The sequence below is a fragment of the Anser cygnoides genome, chromosome 2 (genome assembly GCF_040182565.1).
Source record: "Anser cygnoides isolate HZ-2024a breed goose chromosome 2, Taihu_goose_T2T_genome, whole genome shotgun sequence".
NCBI lineage: Eukaryota > Metazoa > Chordata > Aves > Anseriformes > Anatidae > Anser > Anser cygnoides.
In genome coordinates, this window is record NC_089874.1 from 48,133,368 (window position 1) to 48,152,788 (window position 19,421).

The 19,421-nt window shown below is 37.0% G+C and overlaps 1 protein-coding gene across 2 annotated transcripts in view; it reads left to right on the forward strand.

The window, feature by feature from the left end:
• The window catches only part of COL15A1 (collagen type XV alpha 1 chain), a 125,252-nt gene that overhangs the window by 64,563 nt on the left and 41,268 nt on the right, over positions 1-19,421 (forward strand). For both annotated transcript variants that reach the window (XR_010829262.1, XM_048075834.2), the window contains exons 13-19: positions 5,582-5,617; positions 9,679-9,741; positions 10,610-10,645; positions 10,737-10,820; positions 15,331-15,396; positions 17,020-17,055; positions 18,695-18,757. Coding sequence is in view for 1 of the 2 variants with exons in the window: in XM_048075834.2 (XP_047931791.2) it covers positions 5,582-5,617; positions 9,679-9,741; positions 10,610-10,645; positions 10,737-10,820; positions 15,331-15,396; positions 17,020-17,055; positions 18,695-18,757 (384 nt within the window). In the remaining variant the exon portion in view is untranslated. The remainder of the gene's footprint in view (positions 1-5,581; positions 5,618-9,678; positions 9,742-10,609; positions 10,646-10,736; positions 10,821-15,330; positions 15,397-17,019; positions 17,056-18,694; positions 18,758-19,421) is intronic.

Genomic DNA, 19,421 nt, shown 5'->3' on the forward strand with positions numbered 1-19,421 from the left:
CTCCTAAAGAATCTGAAATGTATTTCTCTGATACCTGGTTAGCTGAGGATTTTTAGATAATTGAGTGGTATATATTTAAGAGATTAAATGATGAGATAGAGTTTCTTTCCATCATCTTGTTCCCTGTTTCTTGTTTTACCCCAATAGATGCCCTTCTTGCGTATGAAGATGAATGAAATTGAAATGTTACAGTTTGACAATAAGATATACATAATCTGAAAATACCACTTAAACTAAAACATTGTTCCCAGTAGTATGGAAATCATGACCCAGAAAAAGGAATGCTTTTTCCTCCATCAACCTTGTCTCATGATATTTTTGTCAGTGTGAGACACTCTAAAACACTGAGTACTTGCCACATTTTATCTTAATTCTTAACAAGTAACACCAAAACTACAATCTACAGTGACTTGCCCAAAGCAGGCAATTATCTAGCATTCCTTCTCCCAGAACTGTCTGCATTGTTCTGATTTGGTCTTCTGAAGTCCTGTTCCCATGCTCACTCTGAAAGAAACATCTGAACACTCAAAATATAGCTTTGAAAGAATGAGCCTTGTTGCCCAAGTCTGGAGAAAGTACTGCTGAGAAAGACCTTGGGATAAGGTAGATGCCAGACTGAATATTCAGCAACAGTGCACTCTCACTGCAAATAAGGAAAACCCTGTGCTGCAATGCATCAAGAAGAGCATGGCTAACACATATAAAGATGTTATTATGCTCTTGTACTCAGGGTTAGTGAAGCTGCAGTTGAAATATGGAATAAGAGATGTGTTGCGTTTTTTTAGTTTGTTTTGCTGTTGTTGTTGTTGTTTTTCACCCCACATCAAGAAGGATGTGGAGAAGACAGAGACAGTGCAGCAGAGACCTGCTGGGTCAGGGGCTTCGAGCATGTGACTGGTGAGGACAAGATGAAGGAGCTCAAACTGTTTATTCTGGTAAAAAGAAGACAAAGGTGTGATCTAAGAGCTGCCTACAATTCTTTGAAGGGCAGTTGTAAAGCTGATGAAGCCAAATGGTTCCTCATAGCACCAGAGGGTGCAACAAGTGACAATGGCCCAAAAACTGCATCTTGAGACGTTCAGGCTAAACCTTAGGAGAAACTGATTCACTAGGAGATTGGTGCAGAATTGTGGCAAGCTGCCTAGAGAGGATGCAGAAGCTCTCCATTGTTGGAGATTTTCAAGACCAGGATGGACAGAGCCATCACGGACCTGATGTATAGGTGGTGATGTTTCCAGTTCAATGGGGACACTGGATTAGATGGCCTCCAGAGGTCCTGTACAACCCTGTTTCTATGATTCCATGAATCTTCAGAAATGAACTGGAGCCAATAACAAGTTTGAGAAGCTCTTTATTGTGCTGGTTTAGTAATTGTGAATCACTGAAATTGTAGCTGACTCAGTTCAATATCTTAGAGAATTTTCCCATTCTCTTTTCCTAGCTGCTGAAAAAGTTTCCAGAAAACTGTATTTACAAGAATAGAATTAATTAGCCAAAACAAACTAGTGTCCAAAATGAGATGTCCAAAGCTGGTTCTGAAATTGCCCATTCTGACTTGCCTAAATGGCAGACTTATTCTCGGTTTTGATTTTGTAACAGACATGGTTTCTGAGTCACTCTGCTATAAATACTGAAAAACATCTAAATGCAGCTGAACAAAATTCTGGAATTTTCCTTTAATCGGGAACAGTTTTTACTTGCTGGTACTGCATAAAACCATTATGAGTCACATTCAGTGATAACTCCAGAGGTTCCAGACTATGTTTGAGAGAAAACAACATATCTGCTTCTAAGAGGGCTGTAACTCAAAGCAGCTGCTAAGAAGTAAATTACAACTATTCCCACTATATAGCTATCTAATGATTTTTTTATTCATCCTTTATCATAGAAACATAGAACCATAGAATGGCTTGGGTTGGAAGGGACCTTAAAGATCATTCAGTTCCAATCCCCCTGTGATGGGCAGGGATGCCACCTACTAGATCAGATTGCCCAGGCCCTCGTCCAACCTGGTCTTGAACACTTCCAGAGATGGGGCATCCACAGCTTCTCTGGGCAACCTGCTCCAATGCCTCACCACCCTCCGAGTGAAGATTTTTTTCCTTATATATAATCTAAATGTCCCCTCTTTTAGTTTAAAGCCATTCCCCCTTGTCCTGTTGTTATCTGACTGAGAAAAAGTTGTTTTCCATATTTTTTATGAGCTCCCTTTAAGCAGTCAAAAGCTGCAATGAGGTGTCCCTGGAGCCTTCTCTTCTCCAGGCTGAACATCCACAGCTCTCTCAGTCTTTTTTCACAGGAGAGCTGCTCCAGCCCTCTGATCATCTTTGCGGCCCTCCTCTGGAGCCGCTCTAACAGTTCCACATCCTTCTTGTGCTGGGAGCCCCAGACCTGGATGTAGCACGCCATGTGGGGCCTCACACTTTTTTAAGAATGTACTGGTCATATTTTGTCTAACAGAGAAAATAAAATTTTATGTTAAAAATTTTTGTAATAAAAATGTGTGTTAATAGAATTATTTCTTATCCATGTCAGAATGGTGCATAAATACCAACGGGCCACTTAGACCCCAAGACACCTGCTGTAACATGGTACTTTTAAAAAATCTTTTAGGAAGTTTGGCAGTTCCTTTTTGTTGCTCAAAATAAAATTTTGTCTGTTAGAGTAGCTATAATTCCCAGGGTTTCTATTCTCTTTCTACCACAGATCAGTGTAAATTTTTGTTGGTGGTTTATTTGACAGTGTCTTGTCTTCATATTCCAGATGGAGATGACTTAATCATTTGTTGGATTTCTTTTTTCCATTCTACCCCCTCAAATGATCCATAATGGGACAGTTAATTTTGTTTTTAAAGAATCATAATTGGCCTTTACAACTGACAAGTGGAATTTGCATCCCAAGAAGTATGCTTCAAGCTATTTTTAAGCCTGGCAAGACATTACCATATTGCTTGTACTTTGTAATACAATGTAATCTTATACAAGGAGGCAAATTCAAAAAAAAAAAAAAAGTAAGCAATTGAAAGTAATCCCTTGCAACAAATGCACTTCAACAATTTAATTCTTGTTACTGCATACTAGTACATTTTTTTGAAAGTATTAGAAATAAAATCCTTCTAAGAAAAAAAATATCTATAGCTCTTTGCATGATAATATAAATCAAGGCACTATTTACTAGAACAACAAATATAAAACAATGCTTGTATCTTACTACTCTGTTGATGTTTCTGATCTCAGATCCTCTTTTTGTAACAGCTGCGATTATGGTTCTTTTTTCTTCTGAGAAAATTTGTTACGAAATGTTGCCTGGATTTACCAGTAAATGCAGTGAGATTTAATAGGGTTCTGCAGAAAGACATGGACAGCGTTTGGACCAAAAGTACTGTATGAACAAGAACATTCGAAAGCTAACCTATTTTGCTTTGGCATATATTTTTGATTTCTATATATTTCTATATTCCCAGTATTTGCTGGGATTTATTTAACTTTATGGTTAATATTCACATATGGGGTAAGTATTAGATTAATTGTGTTTCCTTTTACACTGGGTAACGCAGAATGTGTGTTAATAGGATTATTTCTTATCCATGTCAGAATGGTGCATAAATACCAATGGGGCACTTAGACCCCAAGACACCTGCTCTAACATGGTACTTTTTAAAAATTTTTTAGGAAGTTGGGCAGTTCCTCTTTGTTGCTCATTGATACTTCATTCTGGTTTCCAGGGGGTTGCATGTGTTTTGTTGAAAGAGGAAGCTGTAGGGAGACCTTTCATTTCCAAAAGGTGATAAGAAAAGCTTCTGAAAATGTTGGGGGAAAAGAGAGTTGTTCTTTGCCTTGTTTTCTCTTTGAGCTCAGCTGTGACACAATTTTTCTACCTTTATGCTACTATTGGTTAAGTAAGCCATGTGGGAAAAAATGGAGAAATGTTAAAAAAAAAAAAAAAAGATAAAAGGGCATATTTCCAAAATGGAGCCTTAGACAAGAAGAGTTTGCTTCCAATCCTATATAAAGCTTTAGTACCATGCAATTTAATAGTACAGCATGGCAACACCTTTTCAGCACCTTAAATCTGTTGTATGAAGTTAAGGAAGTTCCAGGTCTTCGTTGCCCTGGGAAATGACAGGAACACTGAGAGAGCATGAAACGTAAAACAATAGGTTGTGGACCCCACCCTCTCTTCCTTAAATTTATACACAGCACAGGTCACAGAAAGAACATTGCCAGCAACAGCTGCATGCATCTCTTTCATAGAACAATGCCAATCAAAGATCTGTCCAGCCCACTATATGTAGGGTCTAGTGTAGTGCTCAGTTTACATGGCTGCAAAAAAGTCCCTCCACTGGGTAACAACTCCTCCTGTTAATGTTGGAAGACAGCATTACTTATGAGTATGGGGGTAGGATGATGATGCATATATGAACATGACTGGAACTGAAAATGTAGTCATAAACTTTGACCAAGAGAGTTCACCACCACCTACACTAAGTTTATGGTTGCTTAAACTTGACTCATTCATCCCCAAGACCATGGAGACACAGAAAGGAATAGATTATGTATTGCTCAATTTCTTACAAAATCAGATACACTACAGAAAATCAATATAAAGTGGCTGTAATACACTATAATTCTCATGGGGATAAAATTTACACCCACTTTTCATGGTTATAAAAGACTTCACTAGGCAACAGTGGCAAAGTACAACAGCTACCCACTTCCAAAAAACAAAGGCTCACATATTATATTCAAGATATAGTCGTGTTTCATATCTCCTTCATCCTTCAAACATCCAACAGTGAAGGCCTGTTGTGACCAAAGTCTGATGTCTTTCCTAACAAATAAAGACCAAACTCTGCTTTTACACTTATTATTATGAAAAAACTACTTTCCTTTAAAAAGAGTCTACAGTCTTCATTCACTTAAGAATATACACACTCCTGAAAGACAGAAAGCATAAACATAACATTCCAGGCAATGGTAATAGCTTCTTGATGCTTTATTCCTTTTCATATTATTCAACTGAAATGAACTACATTGTGTATTCTTTGTCTAATGAAATCGAGGAATCATGTCTAGTCATAGCTAGAGTGCTGCAGAGTCGGCCCTGAAGGTGGAACATGGCAGTACTCATTACATTGCTTGTGGTATGACACAGTGTCTGGGTAGATGGGGAGAGCAGTAGCACAGAGGAGGCTAATTTAACTGTATTGAAGGAAGACTGCGGGTCATTTGTGGATGCACAAGATCACTGTGGCATTGGTAGATCTGGGGAATGTTACTATATGCATCTTCCAGACACCAAAAGGAAGGTTCAGGCACGCAGTTTGATGGATGCACAGCAAAAGTAACATGTGCTAACCAGAAACATTTACGATGTAAGTTGTAACTGGGAGGTTAAACCCCCAGAACTGGTTCACAAATGTATATTGAGCGTCACTTCACCAAAAATGTGCTCTGTTTTTACTAATCATTTTACTCCATCCAGTGTTTTGTTTCTAAGGAAAGTAACATACATGTTTAAAATCCTCATAACCACAGTTCACTTTGATTTTTGAGCTGTACTTACTGTATCTCTGTTTCAGGGAGAAAGAGGAAACATTGGTCCACCAGGTTCAAAGGTGAGAAATTCATATAGCTTGATCTAAAACCTCACTCTTTTCCTCCTCTTAGTTTCCTTTATATGGGAATAATAAGGGTGTAATGAACATTTCTTGCTCTCTCAGTATCTTAAAGCTCAGGAAGGTTTCCCTGGAAAAACAGAACCTTTCTCTGTTGAGTTGTAAATGTCAGGAGCCAGGTAACCTGTTGCTTAAGAGATCTGTTTAAAATATGGTTACAATTATATTTAAAATCCAGTTACGTGTGTGATGTCATGGTGTTTTGTGAAGCCACTTTGTTTTTTGGCAGAACAAAAATGAAAATAAGCAAAGTTTATGTGAAAACTAAGTTCCACCTGCCTTCCCATTCTTAATAACAGGGTTCATAGCTAGCACACCACACCAAAGCACTCCACCACTACAGTACATATCTGTAGTACAACAGTAGATTCATCTGTGTTGTACAAAGGTCTCAGGACCCATCCACAACCCTAATCCAGTGTTCCACACAGAGGCCACTATTGTTCCCTATTTCTGTGCTAGAGCTTGCCATTTTCCTGCAGCCAGGTTACTCCTAACACAAATGTACCATTCGGAAGGTCCAGGAATGTAGAAATGTTGGCTGGAAGAACCCCAGACATCATCTAGTCCAATATCACACTTAATGTGGGATTATCACCAACACCAGATCACATCAGCAATTAATTTGTTTTGCTGAGTCTTAAATAACTCCAAGGAAAATGCAAAAACTCTCTGGGTATCCTGTCCTGGTGCTTCACTATCTGCCTAGGAAAGACAGTTTCCCTAACATGCAGCCCATGCCTCCAAGCTGTAATTTGTCCTAGCTGTCTAACTCACCTCATGCACCAGTGTGCAAGCTAGACCTGCTGTTCTGGTCAGTTCAAGTTCTAGCCATGGCATCAAAAGCAGCCAGTTTACACTGGTTTACACCATGTTAGTTAATGGTGCAGGAGTCCATATTTCCTGTCCAATCTTCCCCCTCATCATCCCTGTCTTTTCTGCTTTGGACCCTCCTTGGAGCCCACCCCAAAGTTTCTTCTGCTTGTGTCCCAGCTGCTTTCTGCATGACTGACTAGGCTGACTTGGGTGCCTTTTGCAGATGTAAACCAGCAGATGGCAGCACTGGGACGCGTAGAAAAGAAATCAAAATTAAAAAATTAAATAAAATAAAATAAAATAAAATATAAAATAAAATAAAATAATAAAATAAAATAAAATAAAATAAAATAAAATAAAATAAAATTAAATTAAATTAAATTAAATTAAATTAAATTAAATTAAATTAAATTAAATAATAAAATTAAATTAAATTAAAACGTTTCTTTTGCATTTGGGACAGCACTGAAATCAATAGTTGCTGTATGAAACAAGGCAAAGACAATTATCAATCTACCCTTCTATTTGCTGAATATTTACAGAAGTATTGCCACAGTCTTCTAACAGCATCTGCTTATTTAATTTTTTTTAAAAAAACAACAATGTAGCAGGACTCTGTTTGACATAAATTCCATCTGCTCTACATATTTGAAGCATTGCCATGGCAGAGATAGTTGTTAGTGAAGTAACTAAAGCTGATACACTAATGCATAGGACAGTTGTTTTGAACTCTTCTTTTTTATCTGCTTGAGGCTATAAATTATTTTCTTAATTATTATTCATACAGGTGTTTTGTCCTGTGGTCCTTGTTCTAGTAACTAGTATTGCTGCTATGATATATACATTTCAAACACATACATACATTGTAAGTGGAATGGCTTCAAAGTTATTTAAAAAATAGTCAATCTCTCCAATCCTCAGGTTAAAAACAAAAGAAAACAAAAGAAAACAAACAAACAAAAAAAGAAAACAAAAGAAAACAAGGAACATTTTTAGTTCTCTTATATTTGAGCAAAGAGCAACTCTACAATCTTAAAATATTGAGGGAAATGAGGATGTCTCTGAATAACTTATTTAATTAAAGCATGGTACGTATCCTGTGTCTTTTCTTCCAAACTAAAATTCATTAGTAAAATCAATTGGTGAAATTATTCAGGATTTGTAATAATAGGAAGTTGATTTACATGTACCAGCATGCCTGAAAGGACGGCATTCTGCTACAGAATGCTGTTGGTTCATTGTTATTCTCTCTGCCCAATTACCTTTGCTGCAGAGAGATAATTTTCTACAAGCACTGAAGAGATTTAAATTGCAAGTACCATTTTTACAAGTCATGTTGGTGCCTAAATCCCATTAGTATTCACATACTTTTTATGTGTCAGTTCTCTACAAAATGAAAATGCCTTAAAAGATCTACTTTATCTTAATAAACTGAACATTTATTCATGAGCCACATGTTTTGCTTTTCACAGACAAAAATAGAAACAAAAGTGAGAAAATCCTTCCTTAATGAGGTGGACTTATTAAATCTTTTATGATGGTAGTTCTATAATAAGGCACAAGTAGAGAGAGGATTTTGAGTCCTATGAAATGTTAATTTGAACTTCTTCTATCACACCAAAAATGCAACACAGAAGGCTATTTGACTTTGGATGCTTTATGAATCTATTGTTCTTTAGAGACTCCTGCAGAATATTACACAATTCTTGGTGGTTTTACTGGATCACATCTATACATCCTAGTATCCTGCCTCCAGCAATAGCCAAAAGTGGACGCAGTTTGAGCAGATGCTTAGATGCTGTTTGACTTTAGAAAAGGACAAGTAGTACACTGTAATTCTCTTCTGCAAGAACTTGATACCTTCCCTGGAACTCACACTAACTTTTATGATATATGAGATCTTGTGGCAAGGGGATCTGCCAACTTAGCTACATGTTGCATGAACCTCTTCCAGCTATTTTCATTCGATGCCCAGTATTTCTTCTATTAGAAGAGTGAATCCTTAATTACTCTCTCCTTTTAGAATACAATACAATATTCTTCATCCATCTCCTCATTTGTCTCTTTTCCGACTAAATGGTCATAGCTTACACCATAACATCTCATACAGAAGCCATTCTGTACCTTTCATTATTCCCATTGCCCTCTTCTGAAGTTTTTTCTAGAAGTTTCCACTAGAACCCTTTTAAGATGGAAGAACTGAAATGGTCCACAGAATTCTAGTTATGGGCATACAATAAGTATATGCAGTGACACAGTAATGTTCTGTGTTCTTCTTTTTTTTTTTTTCTTTCCCTGTGCCTTTTAGAGTAATCTCTTTTATTCAGTTTACCTTTTTGACAGCTAACAAGCTTTTTCATGGAATTGTCTATTTCTTCTAGATTGTCATGGTACTAGCTACTGTAAAAGCCCAGAGGTAGTTTTTTTGAAGCAAAACAAAATGTAACAACAAAACAACCTTTTCAAAAAAAAAAAATACAAACCACTACTGAAACAGCACAGGGCTAATCTGGCACTTGGATGAATCATTAGGCTATTCTGTGTAACTTCTTTTGCTTTTTCATATGACAGAGAAAAGCAGATGCAAATAAAAAGATAGTTCACTGTTTAGTTGTTCCTTTAAGAATTCACAGTCTTCTTTTATCCATTTTTTCTAGGCAAACTGCATTATCATTACTATGGAATAATTCCTTTTTTTTCCCATAGAATATAGAGTAACTCATCAGATTCATAGCAATAAGTTTCAATCCTCTACTAAACTAGAGCAGGAGCTATCAAATTTTTTGCCCCACATCCCAATCCTTCCCCCTCCCTCCCTCCCATCTACATTCAATACCTCTGCTGCCTCTTCATCCAGTTTGAGTCACTTAATCAAAAGGGTGGGAATAACCCACAAAATATATCTTGGGGGAAAGTAGCAGAATTCACCCTTTTGCTAAGCAGAGGTGTGAACAGTGATGAAGAATAATTGAAGCTGCATTTAAAAAAAAAAATCCTATCTGGAGAGGGGGAAACAGCAGGAGCAGTGCAGAGGGCTGATGACTACCGAGAGCTACTGATCCTGACTCCATGGAACCCCCCACATACTATCTAGTCCACTCAGATAATGTGTCCCTCTGGGAGCAGTATGTTTGAATGAGTTTGATAATAGTTTATCTTGAATAACAGTATGTTTTCTGTGGCAGGGACTGCCAGGTACAAAAGGAAAACCAGGCTTTCCTGGCATTGCTGGACATCCTGGAAATATGGTGAGTAGGGCTATCATATTCCGTGATCACCTAACACACACTGGCTCCTAAACTTGTGTTTTGAGCTTCAGCAGGAGCCCTCTGCAGGACTTGGTAGCAGTGTGTGGAGAGCTGGGTCTGGGTTTGTCCTACCTAACCTGAAGCATATAGTTTAGACACCACACACCAGTCAAAAGTGATACAGGCCTCTCCAGAGGCTAGTTCTCACTCTTCAATTCTCCTTTTGCTTTTAATTATTCAGAATTTATCTCTGCTTTTAATTAGATGGAAACCAGAAAACTCTTAGGTGATTTTAATGTATTTCTCCTGATTAAGAGCCCCAGGGATTTCAAGGGTTCTTCAGCTGGGAAGTCCTACAGCTCATTCCCTGCCACTTTCCTTTTACTCATGCCAAATGAGCTGTCTATATCCCCAGCACAGGGAATCCTATTGAAGGGCTGCTCAAGTTTAGAAATAACTTACCTGAAAAATGACTGTTTAGCTCACCTGTGTTCCCCTTCCCAGTTCACTGGGCAATACAGGACACAACTGAGGCAGTCAATGCTGAAAAAGAGAAAAACAGCCAGGCACGGCTGATTTCACTATACTGAAAGAAAGGCTTCTTGAATTAATCCCCAGATAATGAAATGGTGTGTGCTCATTTGTTTCTTGTTGTTTGTGAAGTGTCAAATGTGCTGACAAATAATTTTAAACATCAGGCCCTCAGAGGATCTGAGTGGAAACTAGCTTGTCCCATCTGTGGTTTGAGAGGCTGATGATCATTCTGTACCTGTGTTTCACTCTTGTGCATTTTCTGAGGATAGAGAAAGCACATTTTCACCATTTTCCTTTTAAAATAATTTCTGCTTATTTTTATTATCATGTGCAGGGTCCAAAAGGGGAGAAGGGTGACCCAGGACCTCAGGTGAGATAGGGTGGATTTCATTCTTTCTGAGAAATCTGTGAATTGTAGTGTTTAGTAAATGGGTTTTCCATATGTAATGCTTTTAAAATAGGGTGAACGAGGACAGGATGGGAACAGTATTGTGGGTCCACCTGGACCACGAGGACCACCAGGACCAATCATAGCAATACCTGAGGTAAGTGTGTTTGTCAATCTTCAAAGTCTTTGTAACTCCACTTAACATGAAGAGGGCACAAGCGGTTACCTAGCAGTCAATTCTGGTGTTGATATTCATGTTTTAAGTCCGTTCCTCAAAACAAACAAAAAATCTCAATATGGGAGGACAGCATAAATAAGAAATATAAAAATATTATTGAAGCTAACATAGCAAACTAATGACTAGTTTGCTGGAGGTTGCATGACTCCCTGTGTGTTGTGATAGGCAGAGTCCACCACATCTATCTAATGTGTAGATATGCCTGAAGAAACCATCCACTGAATTCTCCACAATCTGTGTATGAATTGCCTTCATCATGTGTTAACAGAAATGTGTAGAGCCTAGTAGAAGCTGTATTGCATCAGGTGTATTACAAATCTGTACAGAAACACATTTCCTTCTCTAAATACCTTGGAGTTTAAGAAGTAAGCTCCCATACAAAGTAGGGTGCATACACATGTGGCTTTACATACATTTGTAGCAAACAGGTATTCTGTGGAGGTACAGCAAGAGCCATTTTTGAGACATCCTCATATGCTTCAAAATCTACTTGCTGTTAATCAGATGATTTCTCTGAGGGCTTGACAAGCTGGATTTGAAATAGCTGATTAAACTTGTGTGTATGTGTAATTATATATGACAATGAGTTCTACTTACCACACAGTTTGTATAAGAACAGGATCTTTGCTTATTATACATTTGCTGAGATAGAAGATTAAATTCTCCAAATTCTGTTGACAGAGTTTTTCAGAAAAACATCAAACATCTTCCGTAGTTAGCTTCAGAAATGAAAAGAACTACTGCAAGCAGACCTAACAATTGCAGTTAGAATTACAGAACTAAAATAAACAGTACCAGCTATTACAGTGTGGATATTGGTGTGACCTTGGTAGAGCAGCAGACACCAATTAAGTGATCTAAGTGACCCATAGCACAGCCAGGGAAATCATTGCCCAGGTCAGGGTGTATTAGTTCACTCACTCAACTCAAATGAACTGAACCATCAGAGTGGGGAGGAAGTCTTTTTAAGGTCTTAGTGGCTACAACTAAAGCAGTTATAAAACTGCTGACCATCACTAAATAAATGATAACCAGTAAAACATATTAATTTTTGCTAGGATTTTATCGCTCCACTTTAGTTGGATATTATACTGAAATAACATTGAATAGAGAAATTTCATTGGATTTAAATATAAAATATTTAACCAATTAATTATCTTTTGCTGCCATTCTTCATCCATAGTTTAGGTACATAAACTGAATGAAAGTTCAGTTCCTGGAGAAAGGTTCATGTCTGGGGGGTATAAAGCAAATGTCAGAAGATTTTGTGTTACCCCTTTTTTCCTGTAATTATAGTAGTGGCATATTCACACCATTTGGATATGAAGCTGAAGTTTTAGTTAAAACCTGCCTAGACAGTCATGCTAAAAACTAGTGTTTCTTCCTCTTTATAACACTGAAAAAAAAAAAAAGAAAAAAAAAAGAAAAAAAAAAAAAAAGACCTGAAAAACAACACTGTCCTTACTTTTTAGACAACACTTTCTAAATTCATTTGATATGTTGAAAAATTATGTTGCTAAATTATGGCTATTAAAGCTGCTTGCAAATCTGAAAAGAAAGTTAAATAACTATGTGCCTTGTGCAATTGTTTTGTCTAATCATCATTCTTGCACCCTGTATTTTCATATCCTCAGCACTTTGTAGACTTTACTGATTTCCAACCATAATTTCCATTTGCAGCTAAACTGTATTTCTAAAACATACAAAATGCCTGCTCCCAAGCTCAGCAAGGCCTTTGGGATTCTTTCCACTGACTTCACTATGGTTTGGATTGAGAATGAATACTCAGTAATTCCAAAAAAAAAAAAAAAACTCAGTAATTCTGCACTGAAAAGATGGAGTAAACCCAGGGCTCCTGGACTTCTGCCACCAGTTGTAGACAAAGCAGAACAATTTCAGCAGCAGAACTCTTACTACTTTCATTAAAGTAATAGACCCTGTCCTGCTCCCCCTCTGGGCAAAGTAGGACAAGGAATGCAGTGCGACCAATAGCATCTTGCTACCCCTGGAGCAACCAGCAGAGAGCTTATGCAGGCCAGGAGAAGGAGTGCTGCCTGCAGGACTTAAAAGTCTTTTTATTTGCTTCAGTGACAATTTTCCAGTATTTTTTTGTAGAACCTGAGGACAGGGAGCACCCAGGAGCAGCACCCAGTAGACGTAACAGGCTTTAGCTGCAGGAATCATGATGCCAACAGGACCTCAAAATACAGAAAGCTGACCATGCATTGCCATGCTCAGGTGGATATGTTAGGATAGGATAGAATATGATATATGATGAGACCAAGTAGGTCTGTCCTCTCTTGTGCCCTTCCTCACATCCCAGGTTAGAAAAATAGTATTCAGAGACTCATAAGATAATTGGAAGGGACCTCTGGTGGCCATGTGGTCAAACCACCTATTCCAAGCAGGGATTTAACACAAGATATTTTAAACTAATTTCAAAGTTAGATCATGTATACTATATTCATAACAAATTATGAAAAGGACTGGGATCTGATAGTTATCATCTGGACATAGTTACATGAAGAAAAGGTATTCAGATTTCACAACACCTTGCTGAAAACATACTTATTCATGTGCTAAGTAAATCCTGCTCTTGGAAGGCATATTCTGCCCTGGCCTTGTGAAATTCAGAAGATCTTCATTACATTGAATAGGAATACACTGCTGCACACAGACCATGATCTTGAAATGGATGGCGTGTCTTGCTGCTAAACCAGTGGACTAGTTCAAGACTCTAAGAGTATTCAGTACTTATTTCTGAATTCAAAACAAGGTTAGAAGTCACACTGATGGACTGTTGGAGTGAAAGAAATGAAAAAAAACCTCTTTCACCTATAGCATTTATGTGGAGCAAGCAGTTTCATACTACCCTTACTTAATGTATGACCACATGATATAGTATTGGGAACATTTATTTAAACCAGGAAGCTGGTTGTCTTGAAAACAGAATGAAAGCCTAATCAAAACATCAGGATAAGAATGTGACTGGGAGCAGCCAAGTTGGATTTACTAAGGACAAGTCATTTCTGACCAGCATGATTACCTGTCCGTGGCCAAGGGATGGACAACGTCCCCTGACTTTTTTGATGCAGTCTTCCATAGTCTTATTATCACCAAACTGGTAACCTATGAATTGAATAAGAGGATGATTAAAAATAGGTGGAAAATTGGCTCGGCTCAGTTGGTGAACTTAGAGAGATATGACTGGCATTCACAAGACTGCATCAGGAGTACCATGTACAGCTGTGGGCTTCCTAGTACAAGAAAGATATTGACATAGTGACACAAGCCTCATGAAGAGACACCAAGATGGTTAGGAGACCAGAGCACATGGTACACAAGAAGAAGCGGAAACAACTCTGATTGTTCATCCTGGAGAAAAGAAGGCTAAGGAGAGAATTTGTTGCTCTCTACAACAACCTAATTAGAGAATACAGAGATGGAGCCACCCACTTCTTAGAGGTACATAGAGTTATCATGAGACTTTAATCGACACGAGTTGGAAAATGGGAAATTCTGATTAGATATAAGCAAAGACTTTTTACCCGGAGGATGCTCAAATACTGGATTTGGTTGCTCAGGATATTTGTGGCATTTAGATCCTTGGAGTTGTTCAAGCCTCAGCTGGACCTGACCTAATTTGACCAGCTTTGAGCAGGAGGTTGGACCAAATTACTTCCAAAGGTCCAGGTCAACCTTCATTATTCCGATTCTATGATCAAAATCTGCAGATGTCTGAGCTAATGCAGACCTCAATAATTCCAGGATAGAAAGAAGTATAACAGCATTGTTATCATTCTGCTCTGTTCAGTTTTCTGGAGACTGAGAGCTCATTAGCTTAGGTGCTGCTCCACATGCACGTGACTATAGTGTTTTGGGGATCCAAGCTAGTTTCATTGATTGCTCTATATCGCATCAAGTAGACACAGCAGCATGATCAGATCTAATTTAGGAATCACTATATTGTGTGATGAAGACATATCCAGAATAAAATATAACTTCGAATCTACAAGATAGATTGTGGTCAGATAAGTTCACCATCTCAGAACGCCAGTGACATATTGGGGTATAAAAATTTTATTTTAATCTTTATTGTGGAGAAATGACCTCAGACTACAATATATACAATATATGCTGTAAAAGTTTTCAAATTAAAAATATATGAGGGTCAGGTAATAAAAGTTTTTAAAGCATTCTGAAATCCTTACATAAGGAATGAAATGAAAGTGCTCTATTTTGTTATTGCAGATGCATAACAAAAGTTAAAAGTAGCTTAAACATATCTTTAGCCTCACTTGTGGTTTTCTGCCCATGTTTATAATGTGATGCATAGTTTAAACTGTGTGCAAATTTCTAAAAAATGTATGAGTACCCCAGATATTCAGTTTGATATTTGAAATAACCTGCTCCTTAACCACTTTTTTAGCTACTACTCAATGATACAAATGGAATTTTTAATTTTACTTCAATTGAAGAACTGCTCGGGCCTCCTGTGAGTATACATATTAAATCTTCAGAATTGCGCTATCTTTAATGTCACCTTTTAAGTATCATCTAGAGCTGAGTTCCTTGTACTTCAAAAATGTGTACATAAATCCTGCAACAAGCTGTGTGGGAGTACTTCAGGGCAGAAATGAATTATGTGTGGATGAATTAGTTCTTACATGTTTGTCTGAAAGAAAGGAATTGAAGGGGTTGGTTTAGATCTGAATCTGAACAATATGCTCAGAATGACAGAAATGTGGAACTAATGCAAAAATAGGGATGATAGCATTTCCTCCACCTTTTTGTATTCTTGTTTTTCAAGTCATGAAATGTTGGGATAGCGTATTTTCCTCAGTTCTGCTTGTGACTGCAACTAGGAATAGTAGGTTCCAGTGTTTGAATTTAATCTCACAGAAATTATAGCTGTGGATGGTAAATTGGAAATCTCATGAGAGAACAACAGAAAAGAAATTTCAAGTTCTGTTTTATAGCAGTCTAGCTGCAAAATAGTTTGGTCAAATATTTGAAGAGCTGGATGCTTCTCTGTAAGGATTTCAAATTTCTAGGACTAGATCCACAGAAAAACCACAGAAAAACCTACCTTCTGCAGGCTGTAGAGTCTATTCAAAGTCAGGCAGAACTTGCCTGAAAATCTACAATATATTGCACTTCACAATGTTTAAATCCCACAGCGTCTTGCTTCACAACGTTTCAGTTGCAGACTGGTGTTTATTTTATTTATTTATTATCTATTACTTCTTTGTGAACACAGTTACCTCCCTCACATTCAGTCCTTGATGAAACAAGGAAGATAAGCACGTGTGTACCTAATAGCAGAATCCTAATCCCTGTACATAATAGGATGCTAGGTATTAATAGGATGGTCCCTTGTGTGAGTTCTGGTACTGCAGGTAGTTGGCATTCAAGCCTTAGACAACAGGCTCTCAAAACAACCTAGATGAGTGGTCTCATAAACCCACTTTTGTTTTGTTTGTAGTAGTTATTACAGAAAGTAGGTCCTGTAGGTCCAGCCTGAAATGTAGTTTCAATTGGAAGGGCATCAGAACCTCAGTTCACCATAGTCAGGAAGGGGGTTAGGGTATTATAGTGACTTGGGTAATGCACATTCAGGTGATTTAAACTAGAAATAAATTGTGTTTCTGCAGATATCACAGTGGGACAATCTTTAATATGCCCCGTACAAATTCAAATCCATGTTTATATTCACAGTATAGTAGACATTCTGTTTGGATCCACAGACAACCAGGAGTGCAATGGCAAAGGTGGACGGGCTCCTGTGATCTCAATAATTCATTCTGTAAAACAAAATCAAAGAAGTTTGACTTACGGTTACATGCCTTTAATATGTGGAAAATGTCACCTTTTTAGAAGCCTTTCCTGGATATTTGTCCCTTCAGTTTTGGAAAGTAAATCCTAGTGTCCCAGAAAAAGTTAGAAGCATAGAGTGTTGTGGAGTGATAGCAGGTTTACCACCGGCTGAATGAAATTCTTAATCCAGTTTCAGATCAATTAATATTCATAAATTAGGCTATACACTGAAAATGCATACTCTGTTTTGCAAGTCTGTAATATGTGTTTGTAAGGGAGTAGGGTTTTTTGCATTTTGCAGGGTCCAGATGGCAAGCCAGGTCTACCAGGATTTCCTGTAAGTATTATGTTCCTGGGATCTAAGTAAGTATTTTTCAATATGCTTTAATATTTTAATATTTATATTTTACAGAGGTTATACAAAGTCTTATGCATTTTCATATGAGACTGTAGTTTTTATGGAACCAACACTTATGGTAGAAATTAAGTCTGCTGGAAATTAAGTATACTATGATATACACAGCTCATTTCTGCTTATCTCAGAATCAGTTCTGCAGTTTAAATGTAATTGAGTCTAATGAAAAATTGCTACCTAAAGAATAGTCCTGTGCAATTTAGGAGAAACAAATGGAATAAATGGGCTTCTAAAAATTATATTCAAATTGCATATGGAATAATATTATTTCTTAAGTGTTTTTTTTGCTGTTGTTGGTTGGGGTTTTTTTTTGGTCGCTAATAGAGAGCTCTGTAAAACCTTATCAGGCTTATGATTTTTTAATCCTTTAGGATAATACAAAGGTTATTTATTATTAAATTTAGTAATTTTTTTAGAATAACATTTCAGCATTCCAGTGCATTACACAGCCATAGTTTCAAAAGGTGCCTTATGTTATGTTACCTATTGTGCTCATACTGCTATTCCATTAAAAATTGCCTGGCTTGTAACTTCTTACAGTATTGTTTATACTATTATATTTATATTATATATAATGTAGTAGCATTATTTTCCCCTGTTATGGTTGTTTAACTGTTCAGACGTGTGCATATGATCTCAGGACCCTTTGTCTATTGCCTAAGAATAAGGAGAAAACTGGGAAAGCTGACAAATGATGTTAACAAAATGTTGGCAATTAGCCCAAAGTTCTACAAAGGTTGTTTACTGAGTCCTGGATATGGTGGACTGCATAGGAAAACAAATAAAATAAAAATAAAAACAAAAATCTTTAAAATACTTTTCAGTTGAAAAAGAGCTGACAACATTTAGAAAGTGATATAATGAATTGTTAGCCTTTCTGTTATTAACAGAATTTCTTCATAAAAATACCATTCTCATCCTTAAATCAGGTCTTTACTCTTCACTAACGCAGAAATCATGTAAACTTTAGTTTAGTTCTTGATGAGTAAAAACAAAAGTGCTTCTACATGTGTTTATAATGGAAGACTGTAAAACAAAATATGATCTGAGAAGAATGCTTTCACAGAAATGGTCTTATTTTTAAATATATAATCTATATATATATATAAATATATATTTTTATTGTACTGTTTCTTAAAAATACAACTTCAGAAAACCTGTTGAAAATCAGTGTCACTGAATGACCATGGAAGGAGAGAGAATAAAGTAGGGAAGAAAGAGAATTTTAGGCTGAATTTCCACTCTTATTAATGTATGCATATTTCTCTTTGTGAATGTGTGTATCATCTACACTCTGATAAACAATAGCTTTTTTTCTTTTGCTATTTTTAACAGATTATCCCTATATAATATTTGTTTTAAAAAATTTGTTGATTCAGACAGCAATTTAGTCTTGTAAGTCTAAGATTTGTAATACTTGTAAATAAAGTCTTAGATTGCAGCCAGAGTGATTCAGGTTCAAGTTTTCCAGTTACTTAAAATTACATTTAGTAAAAAGGTCCAGCTCCGTTTTCTCAGCAGAGCTCTCCACCAATTTATTTATGTACTTGATTTTGCTTAGGGCCCTCAGGGACCAAAAGGTGATATTGGTTTGCCTGGACCAAAAGGACCCAAAGGCCAACAGGTAAGAGAAAATGCAAAGGGAAAACTACACGTTACAAAATGTGTTAGATAACAAATCCTTAGTGGCATCATAATGTTTTATGGTTCTAGTTTTATGATTCTAATTTTACTAGGGATTGGGGTGTTAATAAGTATATGTGAAAAATGTACTAAGTGTGATTTGAAAGACTGCTAAACAAAATACCTGATATTACATTACTGAGAGCTAACATTCCTGCCCAAGAAATGAAATTCAGCAGTGTAGCATGCTTTTATCAAAATATGTTTGCATAAACATTAAGCACAAGGTGACCTCTTCTTGCCAGCTGGTGATCAGCGCTGACAGCCTGGTATCCTAACCAAGGAGACAAATAAAAAAAAGGCAAAAACTTTCCTGTTCCTTCCTTGGCACAGAAAGTTTTGCCTACACAACAAAGACTGCAGTTTTCCATTCCCCATAAAAAAGTGTAAGACCTGGGAACCTCTTTCCTTATGGTCCTTTCTCTTGTTTTGCACAATAGTGTTTATTTTGTGACATTGCTGAGAGGTGACTGAGGCCTGTTCTGTTTTTTTCTTCCCCTTTTCAAGTATTGCTGCTGCTGTTGCGTTTTCTTATTCCCCTTCTCATCCATTTGCTGGAAGCATGGATGAAGAGCATCTAAGTTATTACAGTCTTGGGGATAACA